The 22598-nt window shown below is 37.6% G+C and overlaps 1 protein-coding gene across 3 annotated transcripts; it reads left to right on the top strand.

Moving 5' to 3' along the window:
• The first annotated feature begins 221 nt into the window (after positions 1–221).
• Positions 222–22258, top strand: jph1b (junctophilin 1b). 3 transcript variants are annotated; one of them, XM_056267523.1, is made up of 6 exons: positions 222–886; positions 4010–4772; positions 12878–12996; positions 18136–18797; positions 19558–19655; positions 21413–22258. In XM_056267523.1, exons 1-5 carry the CDS (start codon positions 508–510, stop codon positions 19636–19638), a joined length of 2004 nt encoding a protein of 667 aa, XP_056123498.1. In that variant the 5' UTR covers positions 222–507; the 3' UTR covers positions 19639–19655; positions 21413–22258. The 3 variants fall into 3 exon arrangements, with proteins under 3 accessions (XP_056123498.1, XP_056123496.1, XP_056123497.1); XM_056267521.1 differs by having other exon boundaries at positions 19828–22258; XM_056267522.1 differs by having other exon boundaries at positions 19770–22258.
• Positions 22259–22598: the final 340 nt, after the last annotated feature.

The following is a 22598-nucleotide window of genomic DNA, read 5'->3' as shown; positions in this document are numbered from 1 at the left end:
GGAAATAATGTAGATATTTACTAAATATGGTTAAACATTCGATTCTAAATCTGTCTGTCTCTCTATCTGGTCCTATTTCTGATCAAAAACTAAAACTTACAGACAGTTAACCCAACCATAATGTTAATGTAAAACAATGTGAATGTGGTAGGCTACAACGTGAGGGCGGGCTTGTAGTACTGACGTCATCAGCTGGGTGTCTCTCGCCCGACTTTGGGCTCCTGTCTCCTCGCTCTCTCCCTCCCTGTGAAGCGAACAGGGGGGAGAGGATCATTAAAAAAAGCCAGGAACGGCGACAGTGACAGCGCCTCCGGCTCCGGCGCCTGTGCGCGATCCTCCAACACTCGCACCAATGCGCGCGCTCACCCATCTCCACCAGACACCGCCGCATCACACCATTGAGCCCGCAGTCTGATATTTACCCCCCATTTTATTGTTGTTGAGCATCCGACATACGACCAACCAACCATCGAGACGCAAACACTTCCATTTCAACCCTTCATCTGAATGACGGGCGGACGGTTCGACTTCGACGATGGCGGCACTTTCTGCGGTGGATGGGATGACGGAAAAGCCCACGGACATGGCATCTGCACCGGCCCCAAGGGCCAGGGCGAATACTCCGGGTCCTGGTCCAACGGGTTTGAGGTAGTCGGGGTGTACACCTGGCCCAGTGGGAATACATACAAGGGCTACTGGGCTCAGGGGAAGCGGCACGGGCTCGGCGTGGAGTCCAAGGGGAGGTGGCTGTACCGCGGGGAGTGGAGTCACGGATTTAAGGGTCGGTATGGGGTTCGCCAGAGTCTCAATACACCTGCCAGGTATGAAGGCACATGGAGTAATGGACTGCAAGATGGTTATGGGGTCGAGACATACGGGGACGGGGGTGAGTTCAGCTAAACATCACTTGACCTATTTAATGTTCTTTAAAGTCTTGCGTATATGTGATTATGCTGCTGCTGCCAAGTGAAATCAGGTCTCTGTTTTGTAATATAGGCTATCATTATAAAACTAAGGCCTCTTATGTATAATATAAGGATTCTTTTTTTCTTCTTCTTGTTTTGTGAAAGATCAAAGCAAGATTGTACCTTGAGTTATTTCCACTGCCTGACTGTTAGATTTTGCCCATAAATCATGGTCTACAGATTTATGAAGCAGTTTGCCCATGCTGTTAAGTTGATGAATGGCGTATTACTGGACTGGTCAGCAGAAGTTGCTCACAGAGGTCATGGCTAATAATAGTTCCATCTGCAACATGTCAAATGAAAGTTCTCCAGACTAGTAGACCAGCAGACAAACTCTTGTCTCAACTTATTCCTTTTGCAAAACATATTGTAACATGAAAATTCTGTGCCGTCATTTCAGTCGCTGGAAGTTAAATATAGGAAAATGGGCATTTATTTAAAAATGAAGTTAAAAGTGTGGAATTGTCCACCTGTTAATTTAATTCACTTGTTAGTACACATATTTACTGTCACATTACAAGTGGCATTTTGGTGGCTGTATATTTTACAGTTCATAAGCATAGGCTACTGTATATATTGTTAACTAATATCATGTTAATCTACAAATGTACTTGAATGTGCTTTGTATCATAAAATAAACAGACAAATAAGTGGTGAAATAGAAGGCCACACGATGAACTGAAATTAATTCAATAATGGTATAAAGCAACATATAAAATGTAAAACATAATTTTAGCATTAATTTGTGGTAAATATATGTGTATTACCTTGTAAAATATAATATTTCTTTTTACAGTGGATGATTAACTTTTTATTCTCAGAATTTCACTCTATAATTATTAATTATTGTCCTTTTAAATCTAATATATATATATATATATATATATATATATATATATATATATTTACAGTTAACATGTTATAATTATAACATTACTTACAGTGTATGTTACCTGAATAAAATTAATACCTGATATTGCAACATCTTTAAAATAGCTAAAAGTATATAGTCAAAATTGATTTGCTTACGGTAAGAAATTGGTTTATTGAATATAACTAAGTTACAAAGTGCATAAACAACATTATTATTCAAATAACTTAAATAACATTGCACAGTACATTATTAAGTCTTTAAAGAAGAAATTTTAATCCAAGGTAATTTGACATTTAGACAAGACTTTGGCAAGAACCATGAAGTTTTCTTGAAATGTGGTGGCATCAGAGAGTTAGGGCTACTGTCGAATTTATTAGGCAGGGTCACACATTACCACTTATTCATAACTCACTTTCATCTTCTGCAAAAAGCCCTGAAAGAACTGATAGCTCAGCTATAGGCTGCTGAGACAGAGTGCTGCTGTGCACAGTATATATACCATAAGTCACTTCCATTCTGCCATTTTACCTGTTATTTGAATATTAGCTTCTCAGCATTGCTTCTGTAAGGCAATGACATACGCAGAATGGAAAAAAGAAGTGTGATGTCCGCATACTAAAAGTAACAGCTCCAAACAACTTTTTATTGAAAGCGCGACATTTCGACTATCGGGTCTTCATCAGACACAATGACATCCTTCTTTTTTTTTCATTATTGTTATTTTGTTGTCCTGCACCTGAGCCCAGTTAGGGTGCGTGGGCTGTGCACACCTTTGTGTTTTTGATTCTTCAAAGACATACGCAGAATCATAAGGAATGAATGGATAAAAAAGAGTTCTGGTTGGCTGGAGCCACAAACTTCACAACAGCTCAGATTACTCCCATGTTTTAAAATAGTGCTGGCTGTTGAAGCTGTTAGGTCTGACAGGCCGGCATATGAGATATAGGAGGGAGAGCTGTTCACTTCGTCAATTCACCGTCATAACGTGGATAAGATTACACCTGTATATTACTTGCCTGACGATAATTTATTCAGTTATAATCTGATGGTTTTTTATTTATGCATTTTAGCACTTTGCATGTTTGCTGAAGATAAAAAACAACAACAACAACTCATTCCTAGACATGGTGGCAATAGAGAAAAATGCCTAATGTTTATATTGAACAGTGAGTACATGTATGAACTGTTCAAAAGTTTGGGGTCAGTAAGGTTTTTATCCAGCAAGGGCACATTAAAATGATCAAAAGTTACAGTTGAGATATTTTTAATACTACAAAAGATTTATATTTCAAATAATTGCTGTTCTTATGAACTTTCTCTTCACCAAAGAATCCTTAAAAAATTTAAATATTAAGCAGCACAACTGTTTTCAACATTAATAATAATATTTTTTTTCTTAGTACTAGTAAATTAGCATATAAGACTGATTTCTGAAAGATCATGTCACACTGAAGAGTAATGATGCTGAAAATGTAGCTTTGCCATCACAGGAATAAAGTACCTATTAAAATATATAGAAAACAGATATTTTAAACTGTAATAATATTTGTAATAAAATATATTACTGTTTTACTGTATTTTTGATCAAATAAATGCAGCCTTGGTGAGCATAAGAGCCTTCTTTCAAAAACATTAAAAAGTCTTACCGACCCCAAACTTTTAAACATTAGTGTGTTTTGAAAGATTCTATTCATGGTTTCTTATGGTAAATTGTTCTTAAAATAATTTATCAGTAATGTACGCTTCCCCCCGGCTAGCTGTCTTTATTCTCGAATTCAGTCCTTTTATAGATTCTTTTAAAAGATTTTAGGAAATAATAAAAGAAGGTCTATGATTATTAGTGCTTGCAGTTTAGAACTCCTTAAAATAGGAAATGGAAATACCATTCACTAATACTGTTTTCAGTATTCATGGAATGCAAATAAATAAATGAATAAATTATTTATTTAAAAAAACATCTTTTGTTAATTATTGTAATGTATCTAATTCATTATTTAATCTAATTAGCTTGGGATTATTGTGATGCCTTAATAAAAAAAAATCTAAACATTCCTTAAAAACATCAAAGCACCTCGACATGTTAGTTTCTCTAGTGTTTTCTTTTGTATGTAATCCCTGTATTATGTGTTATGCAATATCTAGTCTAAAGTCTCTCTAATCCCTTTGCCAGGTACATACCAGGGCCAGTGGATGGGTGGCATGCGACACGGCTATGGCGTACGTCAGAGCGTGCCTTACGGCATGGCCACTGTCATCCGCTCCCCGCTGCGCACCTCACTGGCCTCCCTCCGCAGCGAGCAGAGTAACGGCTCTGTCCTGAACGACCACATGTCCGACAGCCCTGCTGGCACCCGCGGGGGCTTTGTCCTGAACTTCCACAGCGACAGCGAAGTGGGCTCCGGCAAAAAAAAGGGCCTCTTCAGAAGGGGTTCGCTGTTCGGGAGCCTCAAGCAGCTTAGAAAGTCCGACTCCCGCTCCTCCATATCCAGCAAGCGCAGTTCGGCGCGAAGTGACGCCACCATGAGCCGCATAAGCTCTAGCGACGCAAACTCCACCATTAGTTTTGGTGATGGAGAAGTGGCAGACGAGTACATGCCAACTGAGGACAACGTCGATGCCACCACAACCGAGTCGTACATGGGCGAGTGGAAGAATGACAAGCGGAATGGTTTCGGTGTCAGCGAACGCTCCAATGGGATGAAATACGAAGGGGAGTGGATAAACAACAAGCGGCATGGCTATGGGTGCACAATTTTCCCTGATGGGACGAAAGAAGAGGGGAAGTACAAAAATAACGTTTTGGTGCGTGGTATCAAGAAGCAGCTTATTCCCCTCAAAAACACCAAGACAAAGCAGAAAGTGGACCGTGCCGTTGAGGGAGCCATAAGAGCGTCTGCCATTTCCCGAACAAAAGTAGAAATCGCCACCTCAAGGTTAATACTTCCTCCAGATTAATCCTACACCACACTTTCAATTGCATCTATTTACGAAAACATCTCTTTTTTTCCCGTTATCTTGCACATAAGACATACGTTTCTACATCTAACTAACGGGATTGCTCACAATAATTACATTCCTCCAACCAACATAGCACATGCATGCTCTATCCCAAACTGTAAAGGAGCTAAAGTCTGCTCATTCGCCCTCATGTGAATGAGCGAAACGCAGCAGGGAAGTGACCAGGCAAACAGGCAGGCAGCTATTGTGCAGAAGAGCCCCAATGAATAGTCTGTTTGCATGAGTGCCATCACATGCCCCCCGGCCATAGCTCTCATGCTGATCACATAATCAATGCAGAGCCAACAGGATGTACTGAATGAAATCGCAGAGGAATCAGGGGTGCCAGTCGTAACATTTATAATCATTTAAAAAATGTTTAGAGGAGTAATTGCATGGTACTGCTCATTACGCCGATTAAGCATATACGTTCCTAAGAGAAGTTAAGCACAGATATATCCTGCTCGGAGGAGATACTTATGTAACTTCATGGTGTGGTGGGATGTGTAAATCAAATTGCAAATGCATTTTCAAAGGCAATGCTGCTTCATACCTCTGGGATTGAATTACCGTCAGTTCTTTTTATATGTATCATACATAACACTTAATTATCAATTAAGTCACACATGGAATGATTAAGGAATATCCATTATCGTTTTCTAAATGGCATTTTCCCACCTAAGAAAAGTAAAATTTTTCTCTTGTAATTCATTGACAAAGCTTGCTAAATGCACACATCGATTTTTGCAAGTTGAAGCAGGTTGTGAAGATCAGAGTGTGTTAAACAGGAACTCAATAATGTTGTGTGAGCTGAGTGGTACCTCTGATTTATGCTAGGACATGTGAACCTTTGTGCTAATGCTGGCATGGTGTTGATTCTGAAGTTTAAGAACAATTTTTCACTTGCGAGAAATCTCCTTTTAATTTGAGATACATTTAGTTATTCATTTTTGTTCCTTTCCTCAGACATTTGTTTCTCTCTCATGAAATGCACCAGAAAGACAACGACGTTATGCTTAAAGTGATAAATGATGTTTCACTAAACAAAGTTCGGCAGGAGCACGTTCAAATAATCAATCCAATTAACTTGTCATCAACAATCATCACGAGTATGATGAGTACCATCAGCATGAGAGGAAGCATATCCATAGGCCAGTTTTTCAGCATCCCTCCACCATCCCGACACCTCACTACACAGGCAGGAATATGGGGGGAGTACTCTGGGTTTGGGCCAAATACCGAACCCGGAGCCCTCTCCTCGGACAGCACGCCAAATATGCATACCATTTATTCTATCTGACTTATTTGTAAGTGTGAACTCAAAACCAAAAATGGACCTTCTGTCATTATTTCACCCTCATGTTGTTCCAAACGTGTACTGTTTGAAATCAGTGAAACACAATATGTGAATCTTTTAAGAATATCCTGGGCTCTCTTTTTAATAATTATGGGTGAATTAGGACTGGGGCTGTCAAGCTCTAAAATGGCAATAAAAGCACCATAAATAAAGTGATCAATATGACTTATACGCTGGAAAACATTACGCTCACCCCAGCTTTCCTCGCTGTGTTCAAAAGAGTTCAGTAGTGATGTCAGATTTGTGAATGAATTATTCTTTTGAGTCTGAGCTTTTCTGTGAATCAGTTGATTTAATGAATCAGACCGATCTGGTTCTCGATTTCAGCTCACTTTCATTGATCTGGTCTTAGTGGTTAACAACTCACAGACAATTATCAGTGCATAACCTAAATTTGAGAGTCTGTTCATCAGAGACATTTTGTCAAACTCAAAATGAACCACTTTTGTCAAACCACTCCAGTCCTAATTCTTTGTAATTTCAAGAGCGACCAGTGCATTATTTCTCCTTTTTTGATTCACGAAGGAAAGAAAGCAATGACAGAATATTATTTTGTGTACTTCTTTAACAGTATTTAGTGTTACTTTATTGTATTTTTCATTGTTTTCTAGCTTGAACGTTCTGCTTAGCTCTATTAATGCAGTTATTTACTTCTTTCTGTTATCACAAAAACCATGTCCATGTCCTGTTCGTTCATTACCATGGGCTTCTTTCTTATAGCTGAAAGAGTATGAATTTGAATGAAATCTGCTGTACTGAGGCTTGCACAGTCCCATGAAGCTAATGAAATAATAATATGTCCCAGAGCTGCTGGATGAATAAAATATCTCAGTGCCTTTGATGACTGTTAGGGAGAGAAGTGATAAGCACTGTGAGGGGTTCAGGGAATGGTCGGAGAGCCTGAGGCTTCAGATTGCCTTGAAGGAGTCTAGAAAAAGACAGAGAGAGCGAGAGAGGGTTCTCCGGCCTGTGCTCTCTCACACATGTGTACACAGTGTCAGCACTGAGCCTGACTAAATAAGGCAAGGCAGGAGTTGGCTTCTCAATCGCTGACAAGAATATAGTCTTGCAGCCGTCACTGACACAGTAGCCAGTCTGCGTCCTGTTATCATCTGTTAGAGCACTCAGGTTTAGAGCCGTGTGTGTGTGCGCGTTTATCCTGTCATCACAGACTTTCTTTTTAACCTGGCAATCATAATTTATTCCAAAATATAATAGTTATTATTGTATACTGTATGTTATTTAGTTTCATTTTATTCAGAACTTTTTGTTAATGACAGTGGTGAGGAGACTGTGGAAACTATGATATTTTGGTGGAAACTATTAATTATTTAATTTTTTAGGTGATTATGTAAAAAAAAAAAGATTTTATGAAAGATTTATGTATCCTGCAAATTTGTAGATTTGGTCAAGGCTTTAACAGGCGGGATTACTTTAACAGATTAACCATCTTTCTTAATCTTCTGTTTGTCCTCCACAACAGTTTATGTAGATAAATGTTTTCTTCTATGGTAATCTGCTTTATATGCTCCGTTTTGTACTGGTTTGTTGACTGCGAAATACATTTTATGTTGTAAAGTTTCCATAGGCACACTTACGCTTGTTTGATGTATGTCCAAGGCAAACATTTTGCATTTTTAAAAGGATTTTTAAAAATGTTTTTGAAGAATTATCCTATGCTCACCAAGGCCACATTTATTTAAACAAAAATACAGTAAAAAGAGTAAAATTATATAATACAATATAATAATATATGACATCACTTTTGACCACTACAAATTATAGATATATATATATCCCCATCTGGGATATGTATAATAATATAATTCTTCTTCAGTTAACACATTCAGTTCATTATATATAATGAACTGAATGTGTTACCTGAAGAAGAATTATGAGATTAATCACGATAAAACATTTTTAGTGATTTGCAGCCCTCTAATGTGAAAATTACTTATCAATGTAGTCTGGCACATCAATGGGAATATCATATAAACTAGCACTATAAGAATATGTTCAGAAATGTACGTTTGCAAAGGCTAACTGGACAGATCAGAATCGAGACACGTGTTGCTGTGAGCTCAAGCTGGGAGGATGTGCTCCTTTTCACATCTTTATCTGAGCGCTTGTGTGTGATAGAGTGGGCGAATGTGAGGAGACACTGCCAAATTAAAACCCTCAGAATTTCTGCAAGTGCTCCATCTGTCGCCTAGGAGATGTTCTCTGGCTCAGACTCCAAAGAATATTACATTAGGTCTATTAACGCCTAGAGAAGATACTGCTTATTACTTGGCTGACTAATAGAATGTAGATGCTCTCTTAATATTATATTAATATTATACATGTCTTGTGTGTTTAAAGGAGCCATGCTTGTTTATTTGAAATAGTTTGGAATTCTAATCAGTAGTAAGTAGTCCTATTTAAAGGGACAGTTCACTCAAAAATGAAAATTCTGTCATTTTTCACTCACCCTAATGTAATTTCAAACCCCTATGCTGTCATTCATTTTGGTGTATTCTCAAGTCATACAATAGCATTATATGGAGCCCCTAAGACATAGTGATGGAAAAATATATGAGAGGGAAAAAAATGTAAATGCCTTTCCGTTCTCGTTTAGCTTTCCCCAGAGAAACGTTACGTTCGCTTGCAAAAAGTTTGCGTTCCCCCAAGAACTTTGCGTTTTTAGGAGAACTCGGTGGAACGCAAACATTTTGTAGAGAACGCAAAAACATTGACTTATTATTTTTCCTCCCATCTCATACTTTTTTGCACCCACATGTCATTTTAGGGGCTCCGTAGCATTGTTATACCAAAAATTAAGTACATTTTCACTGATAATCTTTACCACTAAATGTCATTGATGTCTTTCCAAATGCATAAATGTAAATATTGCAACATAAGTAAATAATGACTTTTGAAGGTTTCATATTTGGGTAAACTATTCCTTTTACATGTTTCATTTCACAATATACACTACTGTATAGAGTCTGTAAGATTTTGTTTTTGAAAGAAGTCTCTTGTGCTCACCAAAGATGCATTTATTTGATAAAAAAAACAGTAATATTTTGCAATATTACAATTTAAAATAACTGTTTTCTATTTTAATATATTTTAAAATTGTATTTATTCTTGTGATGGCAAAGCTGAATTTTCAGCATCGGTTCAGTCTTCAGGGTCACATGATCCTTCAGAAAACCATTCTAATATGATGATTTAATGCTCGAGAAACATTTATTATTATTATCAACGTTCAAAGCGGTTTTGTGGCTTAAAGTTTTTGTGGAAACCGTAATCCCGTAATTTTCCTCAGTATTTTTGAATAATAGAAAGTTGAATAGAACAGCATTTATTTGAAATAGTTTGTTTTTCCCTTTACTGTCACTTTTGATCAATTTAATGCATCCCTGATTAAAATTGTAAATTTCTTTTAAAAAACTGCGCCCCTTTGAATGTTGTGTTCAGCAATGCTGTTCAAGCTAAGGCTGTCTCTCAAGGCCCCGTGAGCTATTTGGATCCCCTCAGGAGCTGATCTGTGCTGGGATGGTTTGGGCAGAACCATAATAAAGCATTAATCTCGCTCTCACAGAGTATTAGAACTGCTTTTGCTCTATACAAGCGTCAGACCCTCAGTATATTTGTTTTAGCACTACCACACCATGACATGACTCTCTAAATCAAGCTTACATTATATCTTCCTCCTATTTAATGTTTCATTTATCACCATTATTGCAATTCTCAGCAGAGGACCAGTGTTACATGTTTCAATTATACTGTAGCATGTATATACAGTGCAGACCTTATTACTCCAGCTTTGTTTTTTTTAGAAGGAAAAGAGAAGGCTGGCTAGTTTAATTCATTCCGCCAGAGCTTTAGATTCAATTTAATTTACTCGCACAGCTCTTCTTAGAATGTGTCCTGAAAGCTCCTCACCACAGTTAAAGATATGATCCCTTAAAAGCAAGCTTAGCATAACAGTTGCAATGTGGACTTCAAAAGATACTTTGTCTGGAATGTTTCATGACAACTCAAGTAACACTTTATGACTTCATTCATATTAAGACTACATGGCCTGGTAAAATATTGGTGCAAAGAAAAAAACAAGAATGGTTAATGCAATCTTTAAAGGGGTCATATAATGGTACATGCACTTTTACAAGTTGATTGTACTGAAATGTGTGTTGGCAGTGCCTGTACATAACCATCATAAAATGATAAAAATCCATCCAGTGTTTTTGTTTTAATCTCCTTTTCCCCTGTCTCAAATCAAGCCGTTCGACCGTGTGACGTCACACGGTCGGAAGCCCCTCCCACGATTGTTGATTGACAGCAGCGTTTCAACACAGACCCGCCCTCGCTCGTGAGCGAGCTGTCAATCATAGTCCGCGCGGACCGCCGCGCTCATTGTTGATATGCTGGAGCACTGTCTATGAGCAGAATGGCGTCTAAGCGATTGTGGTGTTCTGTTCTTGGGTGTAATAACGAACACAGCAGTCATTTTAATGTTCCTAAATCCGAACCGCTGAAGACGCAGTGGCTGAGTTTGTTTTCGAAGGTAATATTCCCCACGAGCAACGTCAATGCTTTCATGTTTGCGCGAATCATTTCTCACCAGACTGCTTTATAAACGAGGGTCAGTATAGCTGGTTTTGCTAAGAAGCTGCTCATGAAAAAAGGATCGGTACCAGCTATTCGTGTTCCTGCTAAACCTCTAGAACAACTGAAGTGAGTGTAACGTTTTATTAAACTTTATATTAATATTTATATTAATCTTTGCAAATCGCTAGCTGCACGCTTCACAATGAATGCGTCTAAGGTTTACACTTAGGGTACATTACGGCATGTTTTCTATGTATGATGTTCTCAATATAATTCATAATCCCACGTTTATACTGAACAACGCGTTATGGTTATTGTGTTATTGTGTTACAAACGGTGTACACAGAACAGAGAGGCGGGGTGAGCAAAGCTCATTATCATTTAAAGTCATATGCACTGAAACAGCGTGCTGAAAACAGAGCTGTTTTTGACCAGGTAAAATAAGTGTTTTCTTACAATACTAATGAGAATTATTAATTAAAGTATATTACAAACTTTTAATTTAGACCCTAAAGAATCATACTAGCTTGTACAAAAATGGCATTATATGACCCCTTTAACAATGAGAGAGAAGATGGTATTAATATTCATATTTTACTCTGTATATGCGATAGGAATTTTTGAGTAGGACACTGCCAGAAGAACAGGCCAGTTTGACTGATATGACTAACCCTACAAAATGTGTTCACTCTAGATGAAATGAACTAAACCAACTAAAAATAGGTTTAATGTCATGAGGCCTTTCAGTGCTCATGGCACTGCATATCTGTATATGAAGGTATTATACTGTAACATAAATCTGTATACAAAACTGTCTTCACTGACTCACTCAGGCATACATCCTCTTAACAAGTGTTAATCCGATGGGTTATTTAAGGCATTTTTGGGTTGATACAAAATACTAAGTTATATTTAAATGTTTTGTGGATTAAATAGTTTGCTGTATATTAAATATTGACAATATATTTACAATGGCTTTGGAGTCACCATAAAACTTTGTGCATATTACATTGATTTAATGCTCTTATAGTGTCCTAAAAAGTTTTTTTTTCTCGACAAGTATTATGTTCTAGACCATTAAGACAGAGACGGTTTGATCATTTATTTGATTTGAGCTTAAGTAGCAAAACCAGTGTTTAAAGTTGTTTGAGAGTGTTTGATTCGTTAAATTGACACTCTTGATTTGAAGATTTGTTTGGATCATTACTCAGAAATGCTCCTTGCATTAAAAATTTCATAGCAAATACCTATATATATAAACATTATCACAAGACTGATTAAGATACTCTACGGTTCAAAAGTTTGGGATCAGTAAGATTTGTAATGTAATCTTCTGTGATGGCAAAGCTGAATTTTCAGCATCATTTCAGTCTTCAGTGTCACATCATCCGTTAGAAATTATTCTATGCTGATTTAGTGCTCAATAAACATTTCTTATTATCAGTGTTGAAAACAGTTGTGCTGCTTAATATTTTTGTGGAAACTAATAACTTTTTTCAGGATTCTTTGATGAATAGAAAGTTCAATAGTTCGCATTTATTTGGAATATTAATCTTTTGTATCACATTATGTCTTTACTGACACTTTTGATCAATTTAATGATCCTTGCAGAATACATTTTTTTTTTTTTTTTATAAATCTTATTGATCCCAAACTTGTAAACGGTAATGTATGTTGAACACTGTTTAATGGTGTTTATCAAATATGATCAAAAGACTGAAATAGCTTAAGATGTTTTAAAATAAATATTTATATATTGCTCAGCCCTAGATATTTGTATATTGACAGAGGACGGTTTACTCTTTCCAAAGTTTAATGCCAACAATTAGCTCAATTTGTAGCATCCTTCACTTTTTATGAATAGGAAAATGAAAGCAGTACACACACAGTATCGTAACTTGTTTCTTAGCTTGTTAATGAATGCATCTTTGTGTGCTTGTTGTGAGCAGCTCTGTGGACTCTGGCCATGCAGCCACTGCAGTGGTGGTGACTGACAGTGCCAGGGGCAGTGTTAAAATGATGCACTCTTCTCCCATATCTTATCTTCCAAGTTGTCTGACTCCAGCTCTGTGTCTTTGCTTTACCCAGAACCGCACACGCCAGGGCCAAAGCAGAGGCAGCTGACCAGGGCGGTCTGTCTGCCAGCCAGGACTCTGATATCGCCAGAGCAGTGGCCAGAGAACTGTCCCCCAACTTCCATCAACCAGGTATCCCACCATCCATGCACACATTCGCTTTCTCTCATGCATACTCACGTTTTATATGCCCTTTCACCCCTCCCTAATTACTCCCTTTGTGTCCTTGTCTTTGTGTCTGGGTCAAGTGTCTCTTTTTTGCCTCCCTGTCAAGCAAAGAAAAAGAGAGCAGATGCAATTGCAAATGAGTTGTGAGGGGGAGGAATATAATTTGCATAAATGATCTACTGCTTCTCTGAGCCCAGCTCCAACTGCTTTTAATGCCTGCAAATTATTTAAGAAAACCTTAGGGTCAAGAGGTGTATGCGTGACATTGGGTCTCATTCATGAAACACGAGCAGAACGAATTTTTGTGTAAATTGTGTGTAAAGTGGTTCTGGCGTAAATTTTCGGATTCATTAAAATGTTCGTATTTTCCAAATGCTAGTTGGTACACAAGAAATCTACACCTGCTCCCAGCCACGCGTAAATAGTGCGCTTAACACCCGAACGTTTTGCTCATTAATAAGGCTGCATTTTAATTCACCTTAATCGGGTACATATTTGCACAGCATTTTGAAAAAATATTATATATAGTAATTACATACGGTTTTTCTTATTATGAGAGCCAGTAATAGCATCTGCGATGGTGGTCCTTCTCCAGTTTGAATACTATTTTTCCGAAGTGAACTAATTCGTTTTTTGCTCTCAAGCTTAATGTCGAACCATTTTCTTCTCACTTCTGGGAATGTTCGATTAACAGATGAAACTCCATTAACTGCATCTGTAATATGCTGCCAAGCTTCCTTTTTTTTTAGGACCCGATACGCCACTATGTACGCTTGAAAATAAAATGTGGCGTTTTGAATGAACTTCTGATAATAAAACTTCAATTTCTGCATCTGAGATTTTTTTTTTTTTCATTCGCATTCATGTCATAATATGATGCCCATATATAGCTGTCAGTCGGATTTAATGGGCGGGATTTATGGTAATTGAGAATGAACGTGCACGCGCATCGCATTTACGACTGATTGGAATTCATTAACACACACACACATTTCACTATCACATCTGACGTTTACGAAGTATTTGTGAATCAGGAGAAGAGTTTTCTGGAAGGTCTCTTTACGCGCAAATCACTCGCATATTTACTCGTATATTTACGAATGTTTCATGAATGAGACCCATTGTCTGTATATTTTATTATATAACATTTCATTTTATTCTTCTAACCACTGGGTACGAAGTGGTGGACAAAGTACACATCAAGTGCCTGAGTAAAAGTACAGATACCCTAATAAAATATTACTCCAGTAAAAGTATGAGTACACACTTTCAATTTCACTTGAGTAAAATGTACTTAAGAATTAAAAGTAAAAAGTACTGATCCATGAACCATGTTTATTATTTATTCTAGCCAGCACTAGTCAGAATAGTCATTAGTCAACAAAGATTAGTGCAGACTATAAAATATGTATTAATTTGCCCAAACCACTTACAAAATACAAACACACTAGCAAAACATCAAACTTCAGTATACTAAAATAAGTTACTGATAATTCGAGTATGCAAGCAAGTGAAATAATATACCATAGAGTAATTTAAAAATGAGGAAAAACTAAATTGTGTAGCTAAACATGTGGCTACAAATACAATACAACAGACGACACACAGGGCAAACTATATTAACATTTAAAGATGAAAACTATTGCAAACATACTAGTTTATATCATTTGAAACTTGTACAGCAGCGGGGAAGATGCTTGGACATACATTTTCGTTATTTGCCTTAAAATCATCATACAAAGACGGTGACATGTCCACATTGAGGATTTCAATGGGCTTCAAAAGCTTTTTTTCTAGATTTAGTTCACAGACAGTCATGACCTTAATATGATTTCATTTATTGTAACTAATTTACAGTATCTCACAAAAGTGAGTACACCCCTCACATTTCAGCAACCAATTCAGTATATCTTCTCAAGGGACAATACTATAGAAATGAAACTTGGATATATTTTAGAGTAGTCAATGTGCTGCTTGTATAGCAGAATATATATACTGTCCTCTGAAAATAACTCAACGTTTAAACTCTTTGTCAAAATAGCTGGCAACAAAAGTGAGTACACCCTAAGTGACCATGTCAAAACGGTGTCCAAAGCACCAGTGTTATCTAGCACTGCCTTAATCCTCCTAGGCATGGGATTCACCAGAGCTGCACAGGTTGTTGCTGGGATCCTCTTCCACTCCTCCATAATGACATCATGGAGCTGCTGGACACATGGCGCTTCTCCACCTTCCGCTGGAGGATCACCACAGGTGCTCAATGGGGTTTAGGTCTGGAGAAATACTTGGCCACCTCATCACCTTCACCTTCAGCTTCCTCAGCAAGACAGTTGTCATCTTGGCGGTGTGTTTGGGGTCGTTATCATGCCGTTCGGCCCAGTTTCTGAAGGGAGGGCATCATGTTCTGCTTCAGAATGTCGCAGTACATGTTGGAATCCATGTTTCCCTCAATGAAGCGCAGCTCTCCAGTACCAGCAGCACTCATGCAGCCCCAGACCATGATGCTACCACCACCATGCTTGACTGTAGGCAAGACACAATGTTCTTGGTACTCCTTACCAGGGCTTGTACTGTAACTCAGTTTCAGGGTGTTACCAATCTTCTTATAGCCTAGGTCAACTCAAATCCTTAGAGATTTCTTTGCCATGGGGTGCCATGTTGAACATCCAGTGGTCAGTATGAGAGAATTGTACTCAAAGCACAAATTTTAACTGCTCTAATACAAGATACACAAATTTGAATGGTCCTGTCAAGCAGACAAAAACATGAAAATGATGAATAGGACATGTGGCTTTGCATGATTAAACGACATACAGCTATTATCACTTTTGTTGCCAGCTATTTTGACAATAATGGCTGTATGTTGAGTTATTTTCAGAGGACAGTAAATATATTCTGCTACACAAGCAGCACATTGACTATTCTAAAATATATCCAAGTTTCCTTTCTATAGTATTATCCCTTGAGAAGATATAGTAAAATGTTTGCTGAAATGTGAGGGGTGTACTCACTTTCGTGAGGTACTGTAAATTTGGCATTATAACTTACTTTTCACGCCATCAGTCTCATGCATATTCAAGCTCTGAAGATATCCCGATGCTTGGCTCATTTTGACTGGATCATTAAATCAGTGAGTTGTTGATTAAAGAACAACTGCAAGCAGATCAGTCCGGTTCACAAAGGAATTGTTCTGTGTGATTTGTGAACCAATTCATCAGGTTCATTGGAAAGAAACAGCTTGGTTATGAATCGGGCATCGCTTTCATGTCTCAGAGGGGGTGGCGATTTTTTTCAGTTCGAAATGAGGAATATGCTTTTATGAAAAATAGTAAAAAGCACAATAATATGCTTTAGTGTGAAGTAAAAGTTTTCTGGAAAAGTAGAGATACTAGAAAAATATACTTAAGTACATTAACAAAGTAAAAATGCTTTTTTACTCTCCAGTGTCCACCACTGTGACTGTACGTTAGCATTTGACAAATGTAACATGGCCCATACATGTATGATTCTTCATATCAATAATATCACATCAATCTCAGTTCAGTGAGGCCAGAGTTTCTTCAACCACTTTCTGCTCATATAAAGCCTTTTTAAAGCCAAAAAGCCTTTGGCATTTGTCCATACATGACCAAATGGTTTCGGGATAATTCCCAAACACTCCAAGTGGACTCCTTAAATCCCCACCCCCCAACTCAATTGCAGGTCTGCATGGCTGGCCAGTGACATCTTTCTTATGAAGTTAAATGTATTTTACATATTGTGGATCACTACGGTTTGTTCAAAACTATTCTTGCTTCCTGAAATACTTTGCATCTCTACTTCCAGGATTCAAAATAGTGGCTGTCAAACATGGAATGCTATGCAAAAATTGATTTAAAAAAACAAATTAGCCATTGCAGTCAAACATGTTTATTACACCAGTCAGTTATTTGCACAATAGCCAGTTTTGACAGAACAATCACAGTAGGATTAAATCTACTGTTTAGGGGGGAAAATTCTCTATGAAGAGTTTTCCCCCATCACCATGTCCGTCATTTTCAGTCTAAGTTCCAACTCATGAATTAAAATGGAGACGATTCTTCGAACTTGCTTTGCCTGCACATGTTTTGGGTAAATATTGTCCAGGTCTAGTCAGGCTCATTCATTTTTCTTCAATATAATCTTGCTGCAGAAATCATGTCTTAAAACAATTGGGATAAAAATGACAAATATTTATATTAGTAAGACACACTCATTTTAGATTGCAATACATGTTTTATTTCACATTAGGCTGCTGCAAGTACATTTGAAAGTCACATTATGATTAACAATCTTACAGACTTTATAAAAATCACCTTAATTCAATGCAGTGAGGCTGATAAATTCTCAAGTGACCTGCAGGCTCTCCCAGAAATATATATATAAAAAAAAAAATTTTGCCTCATCATAGCATAAACATAATGTTCTCAGGGGAACAACAAGACTTTTCAAGATAGTCTTGAAATGTACTTACAGTTTGTTTGTTTTTTGAGAGTGCTTGTTGTCAAGGCTCTCCGCAGATGAGCTGTTCCACACTTCAGCTTTGTAAAAAGGCTGATAAACAGTGTGATTTATTCGCAGTCTTAGCCTGGCCTTGGACACGATCCAGTGCAAGTTCTAGAAAGCCCATCTGTGTCAGCTGTGAGGCCACTCTGGCCATACCCGTGGTCTAGAGAATCTGGAGAATGACTGGAAGCTCAGACTTGAATCATAAAAGCAAGTGGCATAGTTCTTAATGCCCATCCCTGCATAAACACTAACAGACTGAGACTTTGAAAATGTGAAATTGCATCTGTGCTGGCAGTTTATTCTGAGATTGATATTCACAAGCAGCACTCTTGAGTATTGAGCATTTGAGCCGCATTTAGATCCATCAAGGTCTTTTTGTCAGACAGTAATAATTTGATCTTATTACATTTGGGTTTTATTAAGATTCAGATGTTGAGTCTATATAAAGTGTAATAAAAATAAAACCAAATATTAAATTTATATAAAATACACATTAAATAAAAAAAAATATTGATATCTAAAATATAATAAAATAAAGTATAAAACTAATTCTGACTTTCTTTATACCTTTTTAAGGCCCTGACTATATCAAGCAGAGGTTCTCCAGTGAGCCCATTGAGATTAAAGAAGTACCAGAAGAAAAGAAAGAGAAATCGCCTTCAGGAAGTCCGCACTTTTATCGCAAAGGCACAACCCCAAACCAGTCCCCTTCCCAAAGCCCCGGTCCTACACCACCTCCCTCACCCCCCCTCAGCAAGAAAAAGCCCTTCTTTAACAGAAGTGCCCCTAAAGCCATCAAAGAAAACAAGCCCCCTGCTGCCGAAAACCTGGCAGCGGGCGCCACCAAGGCTACTTCCAGGATATCAGAAAAACAGGAAGTAAAACAGGAGGTAGTACCTGTAGCCAAACCCTCCAAGCCGCCGACGCCGGTCGCCAATGCCTCCAGCCCTGGGAACGGTGAGCTGCACTCCCAGTATCATGGATACTTTGTGAAGGCTGAGGTGATGATGCCACCTGATGATCTGGAGGATGAAGAACACCAAGCAATGCCGACTGCTCTTGCCAGGATGCCCCCACCTGCAAAGCAGTACCGTGCACCGACACCCAAACCAGTAATGGCCAAAGAGAGCAAACCCGAGCCCAAACTGAAGAAACAAGAATCATTGAAGCCAAAGAGCCTAGCAGAAACTAAGAAAGCCAGCATGGAAATTACTACTGACATTGTTGAGGAGGAATCAGTAAGTAGCTGCAATATGCATGACATTTATTGCTAAAATGACTATTCTTGACTGCATACTGAATAACATAACTGTGCTCTTTGCACAGTATATTGAAAATGTTATTTTTCACAGATGCATGATATCTATATAATCAATATTAAAATTCTATATTATTTATTTTTAAAAATCCTTTTATGATATAAGTGAATTTAAGCATCACGACATTATAACGTACAGTATGTAAATGGATATTTATTTTTGAGATTTCCTAAAGATTATATTTAGCTGTGTTATTAATGTTTTAAAGATTAGTGTTTAAAATTATTTTAAATTAGTTACATGACGGAAAAGGAATAGTAAAATATAATACTGCAATATACAATATTGGCTAATACCAATACATTTGAAAATATCTAATATCGGCCAATAAATCAATTTGGTACATCACTACTAATATGCACCCTTTAGGGGTAAATAAAGTACAAAAGTGTACCTTTTGAAAGGGTAGCTCCCCAGTGACAGCTTTTGTACCTGTTTTTTTTTTTTTTCTGAGATTGTATGTAAATTATTTTAGTTGTTAGTATTTATTTGACATTTATTTAAACACAATATTATAGAATTTAAATATTGGCCATTTATCGACCATAACATGAAAATGATTAACGGCTTTTCGGTATTGGCCAGGATATTTTCAGTTGCTATTTGAGAGCAGGTGGCGTTTTGAGTTTATCTACATTTGATTGCTAATCTACAGCTTTGTCTCTTGTTGGTTATTCAGGGTCCCAACTCAATATTGGTCATTCTAGTGATGCTGATAAATATTGGACTGGCAATTATTTTTGTCCATTTTCTCACTTGACGGAACATTAAACTCAGGTAAGACTCTCGCACTCAAATGGAGGATTTTGCAGGTTGCCATAGAACCTGATCTTTGCCCCATGTCAGTCACCAACTAATGTAGTCTACCTTACTCTTGCCATGTAATTGCAGCTGTGCCTGAATGTTATTCAACATAATTACTTACCCTCTAACTGTTTCGACCCTTCAGTGAGCTCATGAAAACTAGCGGCATAGGCCCCTAATTCTCCGCAGTTGCGTCAATGGCCTTTAAAACAAAATGACGCCAGTCAGACTCAGACACAGGCAAAGGACTGGACGACTGGAATTAGAGCAAATCATGGGAGAAAGACGAAACCCGGACCATTCGGCCTGAGCCAACCCAGTTCCTCTGGCGATGATTTGTTACTCGCTTGGGCTCTGAAAGCTGAAGCAAGCAGTCGTTGGGAAAGAAAAAGAATCTGCTGATCCAAGCCGTACCCAGTCAAGTGCATGTCCACCCCCGCTGCTATGGGGAGGGGTGGAATGGGGGGACTTAACTGGATATGTTCGGAGATGCACTTTTAGTTGACAGAAGCAAACAGCTGCCTTACTATTTTACCAACTGACGTTTTAAAGGGGAGATGTGCAGTGGGTTGCCAGTGTGTTTGGGCAGCAGGAGTGTGTACCAGTGTCCGCTTTCCACTTGGTTCAAAACACCATGCACATTTTGAAAGGGTCACTTGCCAGTCTTATTCCATTACCCATCTCTACAGCCTTGTCTAACATCTGCTCCTGTTTTAGGAGATTCATCCATGACATGCCTGTGCATGGTACTGGTTTAACGACTTTGTCTTGACGTTTTTCTTTCTGTTGTGTTCTTTTTTCTGCACCTGTAGCTAAAGATGATGAAAATATCTATTCTCATTCTCAGAAATCAAACTTGAAAATAACAGCACGTTACAGTTGTAACTTTAAGATGACCTACTGAGACAACAAAATCAAATATTATTTATTGAAATATTGGCTTTTGAAAAATGCAAGTACAGTGCGTGGTTTGATTTAAAAAAAATATTTATTTGAAGTATTATTGTAAAATTGTGTGTATTTTTCAAAAAAAAAAAAAAAAAAAAAAGGTATGTTTGTAGTATGTTTGACATTGTACTTACTGTAGGGTATAATGCATGGCTTTTATTTTTTGATAAATGACTAAATGTTACATTTTGCACCTTTAATCTTCATGGCCTGATATACTGTGCCCTCTAACCCCCCACCCTCCCCTAAACTCCCTCGCTCTACCCCTTAACTTGACATGTGCAGAGCGGTACCTGCCTCAATATTATGCCTGCAAAATTGTGTTGAATACATTCAGGTCGACCCACTGGTTATAAATGCGAATGTAGAGATGGCTGCCTTTAAAGAATTTATAACAGTGTTATAGTTTACCTCAGACAATATGTGATTTTTGAAATGTTGTCTTAATTAGAAATTTTGTGGAAATCTGCAGTTATTCTCCATTATTTTAGTCTGGTGGTGCATGAAGATGTGGTTGCAATTAATGTGCACATGGTGCATTTGCACCAGTATTTAAATGACAAATGTATACATATAAATAGATATATTTTATATACAAAGTCAGAATATATTTAGTCAACAGTTGGACAGTTAATGGCCTTGACTAAAATTACAGCACAGCATATTTTGCTGATTGATTCGAACATCCTGCATGCACGTCGTATTTGGGTGCCACGGATGTGGGGCTGTATGTGTCGTGTGAAGAATGAATTTCAGCAGTAACAGGCTGACTATTTTTACAGAGGTTTTGTCAGACTGCGAGAGTATGTGAGAGGGAAGGAGGAGGGAAGAGAAGAGCATCAGAATGGATGATGGCTTGTCATTTGACAAGAGAGATTAATCTTCAAATGTAGAACAGACTTATTTTTAAAGAATTATTTATTTTTTCCTTTTGTGGCAGGAGGAAACACCATTGATTTACACTCATCGGCTATGTACATGGCTATTTTTAATTTGTTTTGTTTTGTATTTCTGTTTATATTCCATCCTGACCTGATGCATATTAGATGTAATTAAAAGTTCCCCATGGAATTTGGCATTTGTTAAACAAATAAAGATTTTTGTCATTTTGTTTTTAAGCATCTCTTTACCAAGCAAAGTTACAATTTCTGTATTTAAAAAAACAAAAAAAAACAAAAAAACAGCAAGATTTTAAGATGTTTTGGTGTAAAACAGCATTTAACTCTTTCGTGCTGTCACGATTGAAGATCCAGCGTAGCTCTTACTGGGTCAAATTTACCATACAAAACTTCACAGTGGAAGAATCTAGACTGCACTGAAGTTTTAGGCTAAAAAGTTGCAGTAAATCTGTGTTAAAGAATAAACCGGATTAAACAAATGACCTGCAACAGCACGGAAGGGTTAAATACGGCATTTGAAATGGCTTTAATATGTCAATGTAAGATCTTCACATTTTCAAACTCATTTGAATGTATTGTTTTCATTTTAAAGGTTGATGAAAGTTTTGATATGAACTGTCCCACGCATCTTAATGACACTGAAACGTATATATAAATAAATTGTTTTTTGTTTTTTTTTGGAAAGTATTGATATAAATTATAATTAAAAAGGTGACTTTGCAAAGTCTTGACGCATGTCCTGACATTATTTTATCCCATTTCATTGACCAGCACCCAGTCCAAATCATATAATAACCTATTATAAGTCAAAGAAGAGTTTTAAATGACTATACAGATTAAAACAGAAAATTATTAGACAGAGTACAGCTCAGACAGGGGGCTCCCATTACTGCCTCTCTAGCGCAGGTATGCTTTATTTTAAAGCGGTCCTTCCCCCTTGAGTGTGAAAATTGTTCCTTGTCTAGAGGATTGCTTTGGTGATCCTAAGACCAAAATAGTGCGAAGCAGCTGCTGTTGGCTGGTAGAGAGTCGTATTTGAGCACCATGAGAGTTGCGCCAGCCTATGTCG

Source organism: Rhinichthys klamathensis, unplaced genomic scaffold, assembly GCF_029890125.1.
Source record: "Rhinichthys klamathensis goyatoka isolate OS25496 unplaced genomic scaffold, OSU_Roscu_1.1 h1tg000261l_1, whole genome shotgun sequence".
Classification (NCBI taxonomy): domain Eukaryota; kingdom Metazoa; phylum Chordata; class Actinopteri; order Cypriniformes; family Leuciscidae; genus Rhinichthys; species Rhinichthys klamathensis.
This window is presented reverse-complemented; position numbering and strand designations above follow the sequence as displayed.

Coding starts and splice junctions, on each gene's coding strand:
- jph1b (XM_056267523.1), top strand. CDS start 508: ATGACGGGCGGACGGTTCGACTTCGACGATGGCGGCACTTTCTGCGGT. Junction 4,773..12,877: donor GTAGAAATCGCCACCTCAAG/GTTAATACTTCC, acceptor TGCTTTACCCAG/AACCGCACACGCCAGGGCCA. Junction 12,997..18,135: donor CCCCAACTTCCATCAACCAG/GTATCCCACCAT, acceptor TACCTTTTTAAG/GCCCTGACTATATCAAGCAG.